Genomic DNA, 21,397 nt, shown 5'->3' on the forward strand with positions numbered 1-21,397 from the left:
AGTGTGCCTAAGGAGGGCAGCGAAGGGCAGCCAAGTACCTGAACCCCTGCACCCCAAGCAGGAGACCTGGAGAAAGCTCGTGGCCCCAGGCTTCAGACTGGTCCGCCTCTGGCCCTTGCAGCCATTTAGGAAGTGATTTAGCAGCTACCTAGATCCTCACAGCCAAAAACGCCTTTCAAGGTGAGGCGAAATAAACACATTCTCAGATAAACAAAACCCGAGGGGATTCCCCTATCAACAGATATCCTAGTTTCCTTCCTGAAGATCAGCCTTTCCCCACCGCATAAGGTTTCCCTCCAGCCTTAGAAGCTTCCTCTATGCTGTTTTGCAGTCAAAATGTGCTGGTAATCACATTTTAAGAGAACAGGGCTTTCAACTGAAGAACCAACACAAAGAGATAAAATGTCGAGAGGGGCCTGCGTTATGCTGCAGTGGGTTAAGCCTCCGCCTGCAGCACCAGTAAGAGTGCTGGTTCTAGTCCTGGCTGCTCCACTTCCAATTCAGCTTCCTGGTTCCTAGGGAAGCACCAGAAGGTACGTGGGCCCCTATACCCACAGGGGAGCCTGACTCCTGGCTTCAGCTTGGTACAGCCCTGGTCATTGTGGCCATTTGGGGAATGAACTAGCTGATGAATGATCTCTCTCTCTCTCTCTCTCTCTCTCTCTCTCTCTCTCACCTGGTCTCTCACTTGGTCTTTCACATACATATATCTTTATTAAAAAAAAGCAAGGAGGGTTGGTGTGGTGGGATACAGGTTACTCCTCTGTCATTCTGCTTTCAAGGAAGCAAATCTCAAAGAGATTTTAAGAAATGGAAAACTCGGGGCCCGGCTTAGCAGCCTAGTGGCTAAAATCCTCACCTTGTATGTGCCAGGATCCCATAGGGGTGCTGGTTCTAACCCCGGCTACTTCACTTCCGATCCAGCTCCCTGCTTGTGGCCTGGGAAAGCAGCAGAATATGGTTCAAAGCCTTGGAGCTCTGCACCCGTGTGGGAGACATGGAAGAGGCCCCTGGCTTCTGACCACAATTAACTTAACAAACAAGCTGGAAAGGACTAGTGCATATGTCAGACAGGACTCTAAACTCAGGAGGACACGAGGGCCTTAAAAAAAAAAAGTAGGAGCAGCCCCGTGGGGGCAGAGTCCAGAATCTGGAGCCAGCTTCCAGTCCTGCTGGTTGAACCACCGTAACGCTGGGCCTTCTACTCTGCAAAGTCAGGGTGACACCCACTCTGACCCAGGTCCTGTTGCTAATATGGATAAAGGTTGGAGAAAACGGGGCAGGCAGCCAGTAGGAGCTTAACCAGTGCTGACAGTGGAATGAACACAATCCTGATTCTCATACATCATGCTTCTCACCCCTCAGCTCAGAGCTGGGCCTGGCCAACCACAGAGCAGATAAAAAGCAGGTTCCACAGGCACCCCTAATGGGCTCTGTTCTTTAGGACACCACATGCGAGGGGAGCTCAGCAAGCCTGGCTCTGCCTGGAGGCTTGCTAAAAGGACTAGTAACTGGGCCCAGCAGCGTGGCCTAGCGGCTAAAGTCCTTGCCTTGAAAACACCGGGATCCCATAGGCCTAGCGGCTAAAGTCCTCACCTTGAACGTGCCTGGATCCTATATGGGCGCCGGTTCTAATCCCAGCAGCTCCACTTGCCATCCAGCTCCCTGCCTGTGTCCTGGGAAGGCAGTCGAGGATGACCCAAAGCTTTGGGACCCTGTACCCGCGTGGGATACCCGGAAGAAGTTCCTGGATCCTGGCTTCGGATTGGCATAGCATCGGCCGTTGCACTCACTTGGGGAATGAATCATCAGACAGAAGATCTTCCTCTCTGTCTCTCCTTCTCTCTGTATATCTGACTTTCCAATAAATAAATAAATCTTAAAAAAAAAAAAAAAAAGGACTAGTAACTTCTTGCTGCTCCCCAGGAAGAACACCTTAGAGGCTGGGAACAAAAACGTCATTGCATCAACCCCACCAATGCAGAGCACGCCCCTCTCCAGCCTGTGGCCCCCTGCCTGCCAGGTCCCAGAAGCCTACCACTCAACTTCTCTCCTCACACTCTGAAGGCCTTCAGTGGAATTTCACTGTGCACATAGGGTGGTGAGATGAGGGGGCTGGGAATGTCTGCGTAACACTGACTTTGTTTCACAATGTGTAACGGGGTCGGTGCTGCAATGGAGTCACCTGCAATGCCAGCGTCCCATACGGGAGCTGCTTCAATTCTAACACTCCACTTCCAATCCGGCTCCCTGATAGTGAACTTGGGAAAGCTACAGCAGGTGTTCCAAGTGCTTGGAACCATCTACCCATGTGGGAAAGCTGGATAAAGCTCCTGGGCTTTCTGGCTTCCGCCTGGTCCAGTGTTGGCTGATGGGGCCATGTGGGGGCGGGGAATGAATCAATGGATGGGAGATCTCTCTCTCTCTCTCTCTCTCTGGATGTCTTTTCCTCTTTCTCTCTGTAATTCTTGCAAGTAAAACAAATACATCTTTAAAAAATAAAATGCAAAAATAAAAGTGAATTGATCTAAAACACACAGCCTAAAGAGAGAGACACATAGTAAGCCCATAGCTTCATACATTTTCACAGTCACACACACCTCCAGCACCCCAGAGTCCTTCTTCCACAACCCCTCTCTGAAAGGCAGTACCCTTGACCTTGACCACCAACAGCAGCTCATAATCCTGTCCACTAACAGGCAGCCTGGACACATGGGCTTGGGGTCTGGTTTCTTCTGCCACGACTGCACCTGTGACTGCACCCACTCTGCCATCTGGACCTGCAGCTGGTCTACTTCTACTCCGGGCAGCGTCATGCAGCCTGATTGCATGATGAGGCCTTGGTCACTCCTGCTTTTCACATCCAGCAAGGCACCCCAAGGGACAAGCATTTGGGTGAACATGGTGGGGTGGGGCGCTGATGTGGCAGCGAGCCCAGGGCAGGTGCATACAGAGCTTCAGCCGATGCTGCCGAACAGGTTCTCAAAGAGGCTTATTTGCCTTTTGTTCAGAAATATAAAGTAGATGCCACTTGGGCCACCTGTGGAAATATGAGGCGAAGTCTTCCCAGAGCTGCTACCTTCTCCAGTGACAACAGCTGCAGCCTCACGGTCAATGACATCTTACGGACTTGGGTTCTACGGTGTCACTGCAGTCTCTTCTCAGAACCTCAGGTCGTACCATCGAAATGGGGGTGGGGGCTGACTGTCCTCGCAAACCCACCTATTCCCCGGCTTCGGTCCCCAGGAAGCCCCTCATTCCAGTGGTCTGTCCCCCTCCACATGATCCTCTGAATCTGGAAGGTGTCACCACAAGCCCCCACTTTTCCCAGTCTACACTGGGGCCCCAAAAACTGACAGATGAGCCCTGGGCAGGCTCGCCAGTCAGTGGTCCAACCATGGTCCCACACAAGGCACTGTCCACAACTGAGGGGTCCAGAGCTTGGGACACTTGGCCTGCAGCTAGGAGCTTACAAAGACCCCTCCCGGTCAGGCAGTTGCCAGCTTCCGGGGACAGAGCAGGGACACACCTTTTACTTGATGCCTGCTCACCAGTGCCAGTCAACCCCCACACTGTCCCCCCCAACACCAGGGCCAGCTGTTTGGCCCTGCTGCACGAGGGATGTCCCTTTCACAGGCCTCTGTAGATGCTGCCTGTACACCCCTGCCCCCTCCTCCGGGATGCTCACTTACAGACTCGGTAGCCCAGGCCTTCGGCGTGGATCCTCTTGGCCATGAACTGTCCTTCGATTAGAGCTCGAATCTCCACACTCCCGGGGAAGGCCGAGACCTGTGTCCAAAAGAGGACAGGCATGGGTGTGACTGTCACACACACACAAGCTCACCATTCTGGGGAAACAGGGGTACCCTGACTATAGCCTCTGGCAGCTGAGTGTTCAAGTCCTTTTTATTTTTTTATCTATCTATCTATCTGAAGGTTTAGTTGAAAGACACAGCAACAGAGACAGGATGAAAGAGATCTTCCATCTATTGGTTCACTCCCCAGACGGACCCAACAGCCAAGGCGGGGTCAGGCAAAAGCCAGGAGCCAGGAGCCTCAAGGACTTGGGCCATTTCCACTGCCTTCTCTGGCCACACGCAGGGAGCTGGGTTGAAAGTGGAGCAGACAAGTGTTGAATTAATACCCACATGGGATGGAGAGGTGTGGCAGCTTAGCCTGCTGGGCCCCAGCCAGCTTCTTTCTTGACAGAGGTGACGACGGCCCAACAGAATCTCACACGTGTCACTGGCACTCAGTGTGGCCAAGGTGGGTCCTTCCTGCCAACTCCAGTGGGACCAGCCTAGGCTTGCATTTCCAGCACCTGAGACCAAGGATGAAGCCAGCCTTACCCCTGCCCAACGCCTCTACTCTGCTGCCTCACTGGCCTAGTCTGGCTCCCCATCTGTCGCAGAGTTCCCATGCCAGGATCCTTTCAATCACACCCCATGCTGGGCCCCTAGACCCTCAGAGTCCTTGCCTGGAACATGTCTTTCCCTTCCCAGTGTTGTCAGGTGCTGAGGTCATATGCCCTGCAGTACGCCCTGCAGTTTGGATGTGTGCCCCAGAGCGCAGTGTCGCAGGCTTAAGCAATTGAGATTGGAACACGGAAACCGAACCCAGGTGTTCCAACGTGGGGCCCCTGGTATCCACTGCTCCCAGCTTCACAAGGAGACAATAAACAGAGCATGCTCCCTGCCTCTTACAGGGCTTAGGGAAGGTCCTGGGCCATCTCAGGACCAGGTCAGCAAGAAGCTCTCACCAGAGGCCAAACCAGAGGAGCAGTATCTCTGAACGGGCAGCCTCCAGACATGGGAACCAGAATGAGCCTGTTTGTTTATAATGGTAGGCTGTCTGGGGGGCTTTCTGACAGTCTGTGCTAGCCCGCCTGCTCACTGCCCAGTTCCCGCCTAGACTACAGCCCCACAGGGTCCTGTCCCACCTGCTCACTGCCCAGTTCCCGCCTAGACTACAGCCCCCACGGGGTCCTGTCCCACCTGCTCACTGCCCAGTTCCCGCCTAGACTACAGGCCCCACGGGGTCCTGTCCCACCTGCTCACTTGCTCTTCAGACTCAGCTCCCTACCAGTGCAGCTGGGAAGGCAGGAGAAGACAGCTCAAGTATCTGTGTTCTTGCCACCATCTGGAAGACCCGGATGGAGTTCCAGGCTCCTGACTTCAGCGTGGCCCGGCCAACCCATTGTATTCAACGGAGTGAACCAACAGATCCAAGATCTCTCTCTGTAGCCATTTTTTCAAGTAAACAAATCATTTAAAATAAACAAAATCCATGCTGCTGGTTCAAGTCCCAGTTACTCCTCTTCTGATCCAACTCCCTGTTACCACACTCAAGGAAGGAGCCAATGGAACAAGAGTACCCCACCACCACCACACACACAAATGCACACACGCACACATGCACACACACACACACATACACGCACACACGCACACACACACACACATACACGCACACATGCATGCACACACATGCATGCACACACACGCACCTCATGGTCTTCTGCGTTGAACCTGTAACGTCCCATAATGTCTGGGGTGATCTCCATGACATCAAAATAAAAACCTGAAAGGAAACCAGCAAGAGACACACTCTCAGTGGTCCATGACAAAAGACTGGCCACAACTGCCCTAACTCCTGCATACCCAGACCTGTCTCGTCTAGCAGAAAGGGCCATAAGCGGCTGCCCCTACATCCACCACTACCCCGACCCTAAGACACCAAACCTGAATCGGCAATGGGGCGCAAAGCTGCTTAGCTGGGAAGGCTCCCAGCAGGCTGGCACCACTGCTGGGGCAGAGAACTGTGTGCAGGGACACCCCAGGGTGGTGGCTACCCCCTCCAGTGCTGGCAGCTTGGACTTGAGTTGGGGTTCAAGAGACTTGATCTGCCCTGTGCCCTGATCTGCTTGGGTCCAACAGATGCTGCAGGGGTCCCCCACCCTCACTAGAATCTGGGGTCTCACACCAGCCTTTGGGCCCACAGAGGAGATGAGACACACACACACACACAGGGGCTCCAACTTTCCCGTGGCCTTCCTCCCTCCGCCCTCTGGCCCCAGGCCACCCCCTTCTCTGGGCCAGGGCATCCCTGAACAGCCTTACCTAGCTGTCCGCCGTTCCCCATCTCTGTGGACCGCAGCGCCCTGGAGAACTCGCTCCAGGAACAGGAGGCGGACTCGTCACGGATCTTCTCTCTCATCAGGGAGCCGTTCTTAAAGCTGCAGAGGCACACACAGCGCTGAGAAGGGTGGGGCTGGGGCCAGCAGGCACTGTGAGGACCCTGCATATCCCAGGCTCTCCATAGGGGGTGACAGGCCTTGTTGTGCAGCCCCAGAAATGCACTTGTTAAGGGCTCTGTCTACAAAGCAGGCAGTGATGGGCTGTGCTCTTGGCCCGCGGCACCCTCTGCACACGGATGCTGTGGTCTGGCCACCTTGAGGGCTTAGAAATCCTCCTTGAGCTCCGGGACCGTTCAGGGTGTTGGTTGATGGGATTATGATTTCAACCACCTTAGCAAACCACCCCTGCCCAGGTCCACTGTCAGCCAGAGATGATGTACCCCAGGGGTCTCAACCACTTCTCATGACCCCACCTGCTGGAATGACTTAGGGTACTCATGATGGTGCCGGCACTGACCCCACCAGGTTGTATTTCCCCCCCCCAACCAGGGATCAGTGCCAACCCATTGCCAGGCTTACCATAAGAGCGCCATGTACTGTTGGGGGTCCACTGGGTTACAGAAGATGTGGCCTTCCAGAGCAGGGCTGGGCTCGGGCAGCCAGAGGAACAGGGTGTCACTGGTACCCAAGCTGACCTGGGAACATGGGGCACATGCCCTACCCGCACAAGCTCCTTGATGCCAGCAACTAGTCCTGCACGCCCACCCTACCTGTCGCAGGTCTGCAAAGTCATTTCCGTGACCCTCAGAGCCTCCCACGACTCCCCCTAACACAGTGCTTTGGGCTAGGGCTATGGGAGGCTAAGCGACATCTTCTTGATGGGTCTCCACTTCCGAGCCTCTGCTGTCATCGTCACAGGACTGGCAACTGTCAGAGCAACTACGACCATGTCCTGGTCAGCTGCCTTCTGGGGGCCAGCAGGGCCCACTCCCACCCCTGACAGAAGCCCGGCTACTGCTCAGAGTCCAGCACCCTGGTTTCCTACAGCTGGACAGAAAGTTCCAAGCAATGAGTCACCTTACCGCAATGTCGCCTTCCTCCAGCTTCATGCCTGCCAGCGATGCTGCCAACAGCAATGGGGCTTCCGTTCAGCTGAAGGCCACTCAATTGCCACAGGCCAAACCACGGTCCCAGGCCCCTCCCCAGTCCACACACCAGGATGCAGGCAGGGGCAGTGTGGGTGAGCCGAGGGACCAGGGGCCCCCAAGACAAGCTCATGGTAGTCAGGATGCAAGACCCCAAACCTTCACCACTGCGGGTGAGGAAGAGCGGAGAGAATGAAGGCTGGGGGCATGAAAAGGACAGGGTCAAGGACAAGTTCCATTTTTGCCTCTGGCCTCGGCCCTCAATACAAATCTTGGTCTGCCCTAGAGCTGGAAAACAGGCCTGCTGTGTGGGGCGGGAGCTCAATCTTGACTGTGGCAAAAGGATAAAAGACAAGTGGGAGAAGGGGAGAAGAGGCCCCTCAAACCCTGCCAGTGAGGCTCCTGGGCAGCACACAGTAGGACCACACAGGGGCCCACTGGGAGCACTTACAACCTGGATGGATAGAATAGGAGGAGGAAGGGAAGACCCCAGGACAGGCTACAGGCACCAAGATGGGGGCTTGAGGCAGTGCAACCCCCTTTAACCTGGTAGTCAGCTCCCACACTGGCCTGGGAGAGGCTCCCGAGGACGGAGCCAGGAAAGGGTAGTGCAGGCACAAGGGGTGAGTCTCCATGGAAGTGGAGCAGGAGACAGCACGGGAAGGCCCCAGTTGGGCCATGGGGAGGACTCACCTGGGTTGTCCCCAGTGAAGGCAACCACTTTGCAATCAGGAGGAAAGCCGTAGCGCTGTGTGTAGTAGGGTGACACGGCTCCCTGCAGAGAAGGAAGAAGCAGGTGCGCTGCTAAGGCAAGGCTGCGGGTGCGCTGCTAAGGCAAGGCTGCGGGCTCAGCATGGCTGCCACAATCTTGGCACCCAGGCCACCATGACGTCAATTCTGGGCATCTCTGCAGGAACCAGGAACTCCATCTGAGTCTCCCCCATGGGCAACAGAGACCCAGGCACTTTTGCAGGTGCATGAACAAAGATTTGGGTTAGAACTGAAGCAGCCAGGATGGGAACTCACTTTCCAACAAGGGCTGTGAATGTCCCACAAGGTGGTTTAACCTGCAGAGCCACAATGCCCACCATGAATTACTTGAAGTTCAGATTCAAGGAAACTAGAACCAACCAACCTCCAAGCTGAACCTGAACCTGCCCACAGCAATAAAAAAAAGCTACACCAGGAACTGGACGCCCACAGGCAACCCATGGGAGCAGATAAAGAACTTACCACCTGGGCCCACGCACCCAGCACCTGATGGAGATGAGTCATACACACATGGGCAGAACAACACTCAAGGAAATGAGCCAGAAAGCCAGCCTGGGCCTGGAACCACCCACCCTCAGCCAGGAGATGCCAGGTGTGGGGGCAGAGGGCAGGGATATTCTCTGGAGGGTGGTTATGGGAAAAAAAATTACTTTTGGTTCCCTGATCAGATCTGAGGTCCAAATGTTTGGAAGGGGCAGTGCAGTTAAGTTGCCAGCTAGGACAATTGCCCCCCATACTGCCTCCACTCTCCACTGCATATGTATTATAGTCTTTAAAGATTTATTTATTTGGGGGCCAGAGGCGTGGCCTAACGACTAAAGTCCTCGCCTTGAACGTGCCTGGATCCCATATGGGCGCCGGTTCTAATCCGGGCTGCTCCACTTCCCATCCAGCTCCCTGCTTGTGGCCTGGGAAAGCAGTGATGGACAGCTCAAAGCCTCGGGACCCTGCACCTGTGTGGGATACCCGGGAGAAGTTCCTGCATCCTGGCTTCGGATCGGCGTAGCACCGGCCATTGCGCTCACTTGGGGAGTGAATCATCGGATGGAAGATCTTCCTCTCTGTCTCTCCTTCTCTCTGTATATCTGACTTTCCAATAAATAAATAAATCTTTAAAAAAAAATGATTTACTTATTTGAAAGGCAGAATTATAGAGAGAAGGAGAGAGAGACAATGTTGCATCTGCTAGTTCATTCTCCAAATGGCTGCAAGTATCAGGCTGGGTCAGAATGAAGCCACGAACCAGGAGGTTCTTCTGAGTTTTCCATGTGGATGCCAGGCCCGAGCACTTGGCCCATCCTTCACTGCTGTGCCAGGCACAATAGCAGAGAATGGGACCAGAAGAGGAGCAGCCAGCGGGCCAAGTGCAACAGCCTAGGGGCTGAATCCTCACCTTGTATCTGCCGGAATCCTGCATGGGCACCAGTTCGTATCCCAGCTCTTCTACTTGCCCTCCGACTCCCTGCTTTTGGCCTGGGAAAGCACTAGAGGATGGCCAAGGCCTTGGGACCCTGCACCTGTGTGGGAGATCCGGAAGAAGCTCCTGTTCCTGGCTTTGGATTGGCTTAGTTCCAACCATTGCAGCCACTTGGGAATTGAATCAGTACACGGAAGATTTTTCTGTCTCTCCTCTCTGTAAATCTGTCTTTCCAATAAAAAATAAATCTTAAAAAGGAAACAAAAAAAAGAGAAGTAGAGCAACAGGATTCAAACTGGTACGCATACAGGATGACAATGCTGACGGTAGCAGCTTAATCCTCCAAACCACACCAGTGAAAGCTCCCATCCACTCTCCATTTCAAACTTCGATGGCTTGAGTAGCAGGATTCCTACCATCCACAGGGAGACCTGGATGGAATGCCAGGCTCCGGGCCCAGTCCTGGCTGCTGTGGGCATTCAGAGAATGAAGCGTAGAAGGGAGATCTCTGGTTTTGTCTGCCTTCCTAAAATTTTAAAACATCAAAAAAGATAATAATAATAACTGCTTAATAACAAAACAAAACGAAAATTTGAGAAAACAAATCAGTTGAGGGGTAGGCATTTTAGGATGCCCAAGTCAGAGCACCTGGACTGGATCCCCAGGCTCTGGGTCTCAAACCAGCTTCCTGTTAACATGGGCCCTGGGAGACCATGGAGACATTCACCAACTGATACCCTGAGCAGCCCGAGTCTTTTTGTAAAGAAAATATATTCATGTGAGAGGCAGCAAGACACAGAGCCTGGGCCAGGCCAATGCTGGGCGCCAGGACTCCAGTCCAGGCCTCCCACGTGTCGGCAGGGACCCAAGCCTTCATGGCTGCCTCCCATGGCAGCATCAGCAGAAAACAGGATTCAGGAGCAGAGCCACAGCACAACCCAGGCACTCTGGCACAGGGTGTGAGTGCCCCAACCTCGTGGCATAACTGCTAAGCCAAATGCCCACCCTCAAATAGTTTCTGGCATCGTGGCATGGCAGCCTAAGTCTCTGCCTCCAGGTTCAGTGCCTCCTGTGAGCACTGGTTCGTGTCCTGGCAATTGCAATCCAGCTCCCTGTTGATGGCCTGGAAAGGCAGCGGAGAACGGTCCAAGGTCCCTACATCCATGTGGCTGACCTGGAAGAAGCTCCAGGCTTTGGATCAGCCCAGCTCTGCCCCCCATTGCGGCCACCCGGAGAGTGAACCAGTAGATGAAAGACCTCTGTTTCTCCTCTCGGTAACTCTTTCAAATAAATACAATAAAACTAAAAAATACAAAGCAAAACATCTTTTCTCATGTCCCCATTTCTATTCTCAGACCCTAAAAGCATCCGCTGTGCTCCAAAACTGTCATTCAAGTTTCAGCTCCAGGACAACGCAAACTCCAGGCACCCTAGCACCCTATCGCAGGAGCAACACCTGCACAGATGGGTCAGAGGTACCCAGAGGTCACTCCTTGCCTCACTATAATACTACAGTGTCGGGCCCAGCATAATGGTTCAGTAGCTAAATCAACATGTTGCAAGTTCCGGGATCCCATATGGGCACCAGTCTGTGTCCCATCTGTTCTACCACTCTTTCAGCTCCCTGCCGGTGGCCTGGGAAAGCAGTGGAGGATGGCCCAAAACCTTGGCACCCTGCACCTGCATGGGAGGCCTGGAAGATGCTCCTGGCTCCTGGCTTCAGATCAGCTCAGCTCCAGCCATTGTGGCCACTTGGGGACTAAACCAGTGAATAGAAGACTTTTTCTCTTTGTATCTTCTTTCTGTAAATCTGCCTTTCCAATAACAATAATAATAATAACAAAAGTAATAAGAGAAATCTTCACAAACAAAATACTACAGAGTGGGCCCTGGGAGGAACTTGAGCCTTGTGGACATGTTCGAACTGTACTCAGGTGGAGTTGTACCTACTCCTACCTGCAATGACAAAAAACTTCTTCTCTTATTCATTATCTTCTTCTCATATTCACTACCCTCAAAACACAGCCACGGACTGATGTTGCAATGTATCAGCAGAATAGCCAGGATATGAACCAGCACCCATATGGGATGCCGGCAGATGGAAGGCGAGCATTTAGCCACTAGGACATCGCGCCAGGCCCAAAATAAATCATTTTAAGCAAAGACTAATGGTCTGACTGCCATTGTTTCAGTTGAGGAAATGAGGCACAGATTAAGCCAGGAGGAGGAAGAGCCAGGATTCAGTCTGAGTCAGGGCAGTACCCAGGCCTGCACTCTGCCAGGCTTGCTGTGTTTCCTCCCATTTCTCCTGGGAACCACCTGCTTCAGGTTTCAACCTCGGCAACAAGGCCTTGAAGGTGAGCCCGCATGAGCCTTGTCTCCTGAGATCCCTCCCCCAGCACACACCAGCACTGATTTGGATATCTCAGTATCACTAAACTGGACCCCTGATGTGTGCGTCAGTGCCTGTGTGGGCACGCATGGGCATGTGTGTACACGAGTGTGTGCAAGCACGTGTGTACCTGGGTATACTGGGATGCCTCTCAGGTGGCTGGCCTGCCAGCATCCACATGAGCAATCCCTGCAGCTGACCTACCACAATGGAGCAGGACGGCACGGGTGGCCCCAGTTTCTCCTCCAGGTGAGGCGCACAGGCACTGAGACAAGCGTGGGACCAAGCTTTGTCCTGGATCTGCAACAGGTTCATTCCAGAGCCTGCATGAGGAAGCACAGATGGAAGCCAAGCATTCTTGAGAGAGAGCCTTTTGAGAAACTGCAGCCATGAGCAGGCCGCAGGCAGCAGGCAGTTCCCTACTCCTGCCTGGGAGTCACTGGGGGGCCAGAAGGACACCTGGAGTCAGTAAGCACCAGTACCCACACACACTGCTCCCAGACCCACCCAGGCCCACAGCACGTGCTGCAGGAACCCTGTCTTCCCCTGAGAGGACTTTTAGCCCTTGGTCTTCTTTATCTCTTTCTTCTTGGAGCTGCAGCACCCATGAACATCCCTCTATGAACTTGCGCAAGGCCCAGCGCAGGCTCAGCCCCTGTTGGAAGCGCCAGCCATGGTCTGGCCCCTGCTCCATCCTCTGCTGGGGCTCTGTCTGTATCCTGGCACATTCAGACCCGCACAAGCCTTCCTCCAGCCACCTGCCCATGTGTACCCTTTAACTGGCCTCTTTTCCATCGGACTTTTATGAGTTCTGATACCACAAACTCAGATTCCTCCTGGGTTCACCCAGCATACGTGGCATCTCCAGTTGCCAGCTCCTCATGGGAGCCAGGCTCTAAGGCGGTGCCCCCTTAGAGGCACCCCTGGGGATGCCCCCTCTTCCCTGAACACTGCACTGTGTGGCCAGCAGGGTAAGGCATCAGGAATGTCTCTTGCCATGCTACCCACTGCAATTTCACTGCCAGTCCTGCAGAGGGGCCCAGAGTCAAGTGCCTGGTCCTGAGAATGTCCCCAGAGGAGCCTCCAGGGGTCTTCAGTCCTCAGCTCAACCAACATCTCATGCCAGGTCCCAGAGCCAGCAGCACCCTCCAACAAGCTGTACCCACAGTCCCGACCCTCGGGTACCATGTCGGGGGGAAAAAATATGTGAGGAATCATTTGTAACCCAGTAGATGGTTACTAACACATTCTGCTCTGTGCTGTCAATGAGGCCTGTTACTGGCACCTGCTCAAGGTGGAACAGATGCCACCTGCATGCCCATTGGTCTGGCGCCCCTGCAGCTTACCATCGCTGTAGTCAATAGGAGAGTAAGAGCCCAGGAAGAGGGAAGCGGCAAAGCTGCTGACCAGGGAGATCCTCTGTGAAAGAGAAGCACAGTGAGGGATGACTTCCTGTCGCATCCCCAGGCTACTTTACACTTCTGTACATGTGGGGCCGTAAGAGGGTGTGTGTGTGTGTGTGTGTGTGTGTGTATGCGTGCAAACAAGAAACTGAGTATGCCAACTAAATGCAGCTGGAGCAGTAAGCACGGAGCACACAGGCTCACAGCACTTTCTGCCTGAACATAAAATTGCCAAGACAGAAAAACAAAAGGTCCATAAAGAAAACCACACCCATGGAAGTTGGCTTTCCATCCAAACTCCTCAGGCTGGAGACACAGGGTTCTGGCTTCCTTCCTCTGGTTCTGTGGTCTTCCTCTCCAGCCGCAGGACTCAGAAAGAGCCAAAACACGGGGCCGGTAGGTATAAGCTGCCACCTATAGCACCAGCATCTTGGATAGGTGCCGGTTCTAGTCCTGGCTGCTCCACTTTCTGATCTAGCTCCCTGCTAGGCAGCCTGACAAAGCAGCGGAAGATAACCCAAGTGCTTAGACACCTGTACCCAGGGAAGGAAGAGGCTCCTGGCTTCAAAGCAGCCAAACCCTGGTTGTTGCAATCAGGGAATCAACCAATAGATGGAAGATCTTCCTCTCTCTAACTTTCAAATAATAATAACAATAAATTCAGATAGTCTTGAGAGTTCAGGATGAGTGAAGGAAGCCCTCAGGGGCAGAACCCAGTCAGCAGCAGGGCAATCACTGAGGCCCTTTGCATGTCAGCCTGAGGGTCTGTACTCCCCCTGGGTGTCATGGGTCCCTGGGCCAGCTGCGAGAAGGATGCCCCTCCGAGCCCCCTGCTTCATTCCACACACAGAATTTGGGCAAGGCCGACCCATCCCTACCCAAAGCCTACACTAATGCCTAACGTTGCAGTCATTAAGCAATAAACCACGCATCAGTACCCACTTCGGAGAGGCAGGCATGTGGCACAGCAGTTGCTGCTCTGGGTGCCCACATCCCACATCAGAGTCCCTGCACTGCACTCTCGGCTTCACTCCCACCCAGCTTTCTGCTGACATACACCCTGGGAGGGAGCAGGTGAATGTTTAAGCACCGAGGCCCCAGGATCCTGGACTTTCACTTGGCGCAGCCCTGAGCACTGTAGCCATTCGAGTAGTGAACAAACAGAAGACTCTCTGCCTCTCAAATAAGTAAATGAAAACTAAAGATAAAAAATTAAAAGTCGGGGCCTGGCACGATAGCCCATAGGAGCACCGGTTCTAGTGCCGGCGGGCCCGCTTCCCATCCAGCTCCCTGCTTGTGGCCTGGGAAAGCAGAAGCAGTCGAGGATGGCCCAAAGCCTTGCGACCCTGTATCCGCAATGGGAGACCTAGAAGAAGCTCCTGGTTCCTGGCTTCGGATTGACTCAGCTCCAGCCATTGCGGCCGCTTGGGGAGTGAATCATCGGACAGAAGATGTTTCTCTCCGTCTTTCCTCCTCTCTGTGTATCTGACTTTGAATAATAAAATAAATAAATAAATAAAATAAATCTTTTAAAAAATTTTATTTGCAAGGCAGTTACACAAGGAGCAGGAGTCAGAGATCTTCCATCTGCTGGTTCACTCCCCAAATGGACATAACGCTCAGGGCTGGATCAGACAGAAGCGTGTCACAGATTTTCCATGTGGGTGCAGGGGTCCAAGGGCTTGGAATATCTTCCACTGCTTTCCCACACACATTAGCAGGGAGCTGGATCAGCAGTGGAGCAGCCAGAATCAAACAGGCATCTCAGGCTGCAGCGGATTTCCCTAGCTGATTTTTCCTGATTTTACTGGTGCTGATGTGAGTGGAACTGCATCTTGGAGCAGCACCACGTGTAAGCTTTCAGCAAGTGTGTAGCAGGGAGAAAAGCTAGGGTCCTATGACACCTGCTAGACTGTCACTGCGGATGTGAATATCCAGGCCCACAGAGTCCCAAAGAAAGCACTGACCCCGTGCCAGTCAGCTGTGTTAATGGGCAGCATGGCACAGAGCCCAAGGGACACCTGGGTCTCCTTCTGTGATCTCAGAACACTTCACAATCCACTGCTTCCACCGCAGGACCCACCCTACCCTCTGCAGTAAGCTCCTGACTTTTCCTCCCTGCAAGCCGCTTCTTCCTAGCCCTCTCTGGCCACAGTCTTTGGCCCATGCATGCAAGACAGGTCCACAAGAGAGGTGAGTACTCAAGAGAAATTCATCTGGGACTTTCGACCGGACACAGGTGCAGAACCAACCTCGGTTTGCATGTAGGCCTTGGGGTCCTGCTGGTAGACCTTGGCGATCTGGTTTCCAGTGAACCGCTGGAAAAGGACAACAAATCCTCAGAAACCGTGAGCCTGCCACGTGAGTCCAGGCTACTCCTGGGCTCGACTCAACCTTGACCTGGGCATGCTAACTCTGCTCCATGCCCATGACCATGGTGGCACTTTGGCCTGGGATTCCCTTGCAAGGCTCCTGGTATCAGATCTTTGGAGGGAAAGCAGTGGCTCTATATCCACAAGCTGGGGACAGACCCAGCAGGGCCAGCCACTGGGCCACACACCCTCATACCTCAGTCCAGCTGGTTCTGTGACAGCTTAGCATCATATGCTGCCCCCAAGACTCCTAGATAGGCCCCTCAGATTAGCCTGGCCAATTACAGCCACTCCTCTCCCCAGGGACCCCTGTGGGGTGCATCACCAGCCCAAACCCTTCCAGCCACAGGTGCTGCCTACCTCATAGGCGCGGGACCCTGTGAGGCAGCTGAGAGTCTGGGGTCCACCCACGGCGGCCTCCAGCCTGTGGCACTGGGCTGTGGTGCTGGAATCCATCCACACGGGGCAGTCGCTGACTGAGAAGCATGCCTGTAGAGAGAAGCATGGGTGCTAGCTAGGGCTATGCAGCTCCCTGTGTCCTGGGTAGGCCTTCATGCCAGGCCCATGGCAGGTGGCATGAGAAACGGTGCATGCTGGGAAGGGCCATGGCCATGCAAGGTGTGAGGTGTGCTGGGGCATTCAGAGCCCAGGAGGAAAGTAGAAACCAGGGGCCCCACCCCCACATTGGGAGACCCCTGAGGGGCGGCACAGGTGCTAGAACCCAGGGTCCTGTTTGGCAAGAGCAGCCCCACACCAGAACCCATCTTAGGGAAACAGGGTGGTTCGTACTTAAAGGACAGCGGCAAGTGCCACCTGTCTACACTCTGAGCAGGCTGGGGAACCACCCCCAGCGCCCAGGAACCTTCTCCCCCTTTTGCACCTCTTTGTCAGACTTACCCCCCAGGACCCCAGTTTTACCTGCAGCTGCTGGTGCAGTGAGAGGTTGGGTGACAGGTGACTCAGGGCCTGGCTGGCCCCAGTCTTCCAGTACACGCTTCCATGTTGCTGCCGGGGGAAAGGGGACAGATCCAAACACCTGGTCACATGGCCACACATAGATGGACTGGACAGCCAAGCCCGGCCTCCAAGCCTGCCCCTGCCATCGCTCAGCCAGAACTCACTGCCTTGGTGAGACTCAGCCTCCGTGTCTACAGAATGGACGTGACCTTGTTCCTGTTAGCCCCATTCGGGAATTACCACTTTGTATGACAACACTTTTGGAAGAAACTTAGAGAAATACACCGCTCGTGCTATCACTGAAATTCACTCTTCCCTCCTCCTGGATAAACACGCATTTGTTTATTCAGTAACCACAGATCAAGCACCCAGATCATGCCAGGCAGGGCATGGGTGAAAGGGGTACGCCTATCCAGGGCAAAGAATGCAAATGGACTCCACAGTCCCTGTGCAACAGCAGTGAAGGACCGACTAGGGCAATGGAGAGGACAAAGCCAGGCAGAACCAGGGGCACCTGGTCGGTGTGCAGGTGGCAGCCTCCGCAGTCCCTGTGCAACGGCAGTGAAGGACCAGGGGGACGCAGAGAACAGCCAGTGGGGGCAGGGGGCAGGCTGAACCAGGAGTGCCTGAGTGGGTATGCAGGTAGCAGCAGCCTCTCCAGGTGAGGGAGGATGCAGGGCCGAGAAAGGCAGTCTTCTAGGAGGGTGGTCCTGCAATCAGGGTGGGGAAAGGCCATAGCCGTGAGCGTCATGCTCCTAGAGATGTGAAGGGCAAAAAGGACAGCAGCTGAAGCTTCCCCTTACGAGAGGTGCCAGAAGGCTTGGCCTAGATCGCAGACCAAGAGCTTCAAGCTGGGGGCGCTAAGCACTGCTCAGCATCACCACCTGCGGCACCAAGATGAGGATCAAGTAGAAGCAGTGAGTTCAGCATCGCCCCCACGGAGACCTCAGCACTGTGACTGTGCACGGTACATGCTCACTCAGTTCCTACCCTCAATGACCACTGCTGCTCATATCATGGCTTACTTTGCTTTGACTTTGGAAGTGAAAACGCAAAAGCAAATCTAGTGCTGGCACATAGTCCACAATCAATCCATGCTAAATTCTTCCCTTCGGGGGCATTGGGATTCAGTTCCCCTCAACAAGCGACCTGTGGGATCTGATGCTTGGTCCTTAGATCGTCTCAGATCTGTTGCAAGCAGGTGAGCCACATGCTCTCCCAGACCCGCAGAGCAAGCGTCTTCTCACGCCCACACCCATCCGGGTGCCATCACCCAGCCAGCTGCCTTCAGGGGTGGAGGGGGGCTGCTGGCAACGAACCTGGCCTGCCCCAGACAGGGCTACCACCTGGGAGAAGTCAAATCCCGAAGCCTTCATCTTCTCCAGGAGGATGTCCAAAGCCTGAGGGAGGAAGAGAATCCACTGGGATTGCACAGAACCGCTTAGTCAGGGAAGGCCTCACCCCGGCCTTAGTGAAGGATGGCAGCAGGGGGGCGGGAGGTGACCTCTGTCCCAGCTTGGGACTAGCACCAGTGAGCATGCTGGAGGTATGAAACACATGGCATATGAACCAGCAGTCCTCAAACTCTGATTCTGCAGTGTGTGACTTGGGAAGACAAAGCCAGGCAGCTTGCATTTGTTGGCTCTCCTCTGCATCTTAAAGCCACCATGTTCATGATGCGAATCTGCTGCAACAGAGGAGGAGCAGCAAGGCAGAAGGTTGCCACGGGGGAAGGGGGTTGGCAGGAATGATGGCCACCTGTCCCAAACCTCCATGCCACCACTCTGCATTTAGGGGCACAGTGGCAGCAGGGACTGGCAATACTGGCAACAGGTCCAGTGCATAAGGCTTCTCAGAATCAGAAATCAGGGGTTGGCACCACAATGAGGTAGGTTAAGCTATTGACTATGGCACTTGCATCCCACGTGGGTACCAGTTTCAGTCCCAGCTGTTCCAGCTCCTCGCTTATGACCTAGGAAAGCAGTGGAAGGTGGCATAAGTCCTTGAGGCCCTGCCCCCATGTGGGAGACCCAGAGGAGACTTCAGGCTCCTGGCTTCAGACTAGTTCAACTGTAGCAGCTGCAGCTGCAGCCATTTGCAGAATGAACCAGCAGCTTAAAGATCTCTGTTTCTGATCTCTGTGTAACTCTGCCTTTCAAATAAAAATTAAAAAAAAAATAAATCTCTGGGCCTGGCATGGTAGTCTAGCGGTTAAAGTCCTCGCCTTGAATGTGCCAGGATCCAACATGGGTGCCAGTTCTAATTCCAGCTGCTCTAATTCTCATCCGGCTCCCTGCTTGTGGCCTGGGAAAGCAGTTGAGGATGTCCAAAGCCTTGGGACGCTACACACATGTGGGAGACCCAGAAGGAGCTCCTGACTCCTGGCTTCGGATCGGAGCAGTTCTGGCCATTGCACCCACTTGGGGAGCAAATCAGCAGACAGGAGATCTTCCTCTCTGTCTCTCCTCCTCTCTGTATATCTGCCATTCCAATCAAAATAAAAGATAAATCTTTTTAAAAAGAAATAATTGTTTTTAAAGTTACCTTAACTACAGCTACAAGGGCCTGCGTTCTCACCTGCCTGCCCAGCTCTGAGACTCCACTGTGCAGACACCTGCCCCAGAAAGTGGCAGATCAGATTTACAAAGAAGGAGAGGATCTTTAGGGTTGAGCTCTAAGACCCCAGGGCCCGTGTTTTCAACTCAGAGAAGCCCACAGGGCCCAACTGCAGAGGAAGGCCGGGAAAGAGATTATAATTATCAGCAGTAGCAGTAGTGGTAATATTATTCAAAAGGCAGAGACAGAGATCTTGCATCTGTTGGCTCACTTTCCAAATGGCCACTAACAGTCAGAGCTGGACCAAGGAGGAATCAGGGGACCAGAACTCTAACTAGGGCGCCCACCGAGGTGGCAAACACCAGGTACTTGAGCTGCCTCCCACAGTGGGCATCAGCAACAAATCAGAACCAGGATCAGGGCTGGGACTCAAAACCCGAGCACTCCAATATGGGACACGCGAATGCAACACGGTCTCTTCCGTGCCATGTCATATGCCCACCCCGCTCTGTGGGATTTCAGAGGTGGGACTGGTGGATGCCCAGCTGCTGCTGGTCTTCCCAGCCTGGAGGTAATGTTGCCAGTTTCTGCTGAGCTGGTGCCAGACAGACTCTACTTCCTCCAGAGGGCCCGAGTTCAGCAGCTGCCCTCAGGAGCTGCCGTCCACCTAGCCAAAAGAGGGGAGGAATCCGCTGCGCTTACCTGCACCCACATCAGAACCGGAGAGGTGACCGTCAGTCCATCCTCGTGAACATGAACACCGCCCTGTGTCCTGCAAGGCCAGAGAAGGACCATGTGGGACAGAGCCTTGGGGCAGCAGGGGCCACTGCCTCCCTGTTGAGGATAGAGGCACAAACACGGACAAAGGAAGAGAGGGCCTGGGCCTGGCTCTAGGTAGCCCTTCCCAGGGAATACAGGCAGGCAGTGTCGATGGCACCTAGGCCATGAATCAAGCAGTGGGGGGTCGAGCGGAAGCCAGCATTGTGGGACAGTTGGTTACCCTCTCCGTGTGATGATGCCAGCATCCCATATAGGAACTAGACTGGGTCCTGGCTGCTCCACTTCCAATGCAACTCCCTGCTACTCACGCCTGGGGAAGCAGCCTGAGAGCCCTTGAGCCTCTCTGGGAGAGCTGGCTGGAGTTCCAGGCTCCCAGCTCTGCCCCGGCCCAGGGCTGGCCACTGCAGCCTCGACAGAGTGAACCAGCAGATTTTTGAGGTTCTCTCTCTCAAAAGGCCGCTGTATGGCAAAGGGGAACCAGTCCAGGGTTCACGGGCCACAAAGCCTGCAGGCTGATTCTCATCTTCTCCTTTTTTCTTCTTTCCCTATATTTAAAAGGCGGATCAGATCTACAGAGAGGACAGAAAGATCTTCCATCCATTGGTTCACTCCCCAAATGGCCGCAATTGCCACAGCTAAGCCAATCAATCCAAAGCCAGGAGCCAGAAGGTTCTTCCGGAATCCCTGCTTCTGGGATTCCCATGTGGGTGCAGGAGCCCAAGCCACTACGCCATCTTCTACTGCTTCACCAGGTGCACCGACTCCCGTTGGATCTGAAGTTGAACACGCACGTGTGGTGTCAGAGTCCCCGCCTTAACTCTCACCTATTTGTAATAGCAGACGGCAACCCACCAGAAGTCCCTGAACAAGTGAACAGACGGACTGTGGTGTAGATGAAGATGATAACGTATCAAGGAACAGCAACAAAGCACAGATCAGGGTCACACACACACACACGCTCGTGAGCACAGGCCACAGGTCTCCGTTCCTACAGGCAGATACAAAAGCGCAGATTCAGCTACAGCAAGCAGAGCACCCCTGTGGCTGCCTAAGTTCAGGGTACACTGTCCTACCTCTTTGGGAAGTGCACACACACACACACACACACACACACACATAAACTCACATTCTACTCCCATCAGCTCGTTCACTCTCCAGTAAGGCAGCAGCCAAAGCTAGGCTAGGGTCAGAGGGAGGAGTACAGGACTCAGCTGAGGCCTCTCAAGTGGCAGGGAGCTGACCACTTCAACCAATATCACTACTTGCCAGAGCCTGACTTAGTGGGGTCAGAGGTCAAAGTCAGGTGACAAACCCAGACACTGCCTCATGAGCCATGGGATGGATTAGCCACTAGGCTAAATTCTCATCTTGAATTATCATTTCGTTTTTTTTTTTTTTTACAATTTGATTTATTATTATTATTATTACTTTTTTGGAAAGTTAGATATACAGAGACGAAAGAGGCAAA

General features: G+C 53.9%; 1 protein-coding gene across 1 annotated transcript in view; it reads right to left on the reverse strand.

Moving 5' to 3' along the window:
* XYLB (xylulokinase) overlaps positions 1-21,397 on the reverse strand; it is a 36,606-nt gene that overhangs the window by 10,650 nt on the left and 4,559 nt on the right. The window contains exons 3-15 of the mRNA XM_040965650.1: positions 19,852-19,921; positions 17,913-17,993; positions 16,555-16,641; positions 15,997-16,125; positions 15,517-15,582; positions 13,208-13,280; positions 12,066-12,184; positions 7,975-8,056; positions 7,219-7,259; positions 6,716-6,831; positions 6,120-6,235; positions 5,507-5,580; positions 3,693-3,789 (exon numbers count right to left, since the gene is read on the reverse strand). Of these exons, the coding sequence (XP_040821584.1) occupies positions 3,693-3,789; positions 5,507-5,580; positions 6,120-6,235; positions 6,716-6,831; positions 7,219-7,259; positions 7,975-8,056; positions 12,066-12,184; positions 13,208-13,280; positions 15,517-15,582; positions 15,997-16,125; positions 16,555-16,641; positions 17,913-17,993; positions 19,852-19,921 (1,151 nt within the window). The remainder of the gene's footprint in view (positions 1-3,692; positions 3,790-5,506; positions 5,581-6,119; positions 6,236-6,715; positions 6,832-7,218; positions 7,260-7,974; positions 8,057-12,065; positions 12,185-13,207; positions 13,281-15,516; positions 15,583-15,996; positions 16,126-16,554; positions 16,642-17,912; positions 17,994-19,851; positions 19,922-21,397) is intronic.

The sequence above is a fragment of the Ochotona curzoniae genome, unplaced genomic scaffold (genome assembly GCF_017591425.1).
Source record: "Ochotona curzoniae isolate NIBS_2020 unplaced genomic scaffold, NIBS_Ocur_1.0 contig_1302, whole genome shotgun sequence".
NCBI lineage: Eukaryota > Metazoa > Chordata > Mammalia > Lagomorpha > Ochotonidae > Ochotona > Ochotona curzoniae.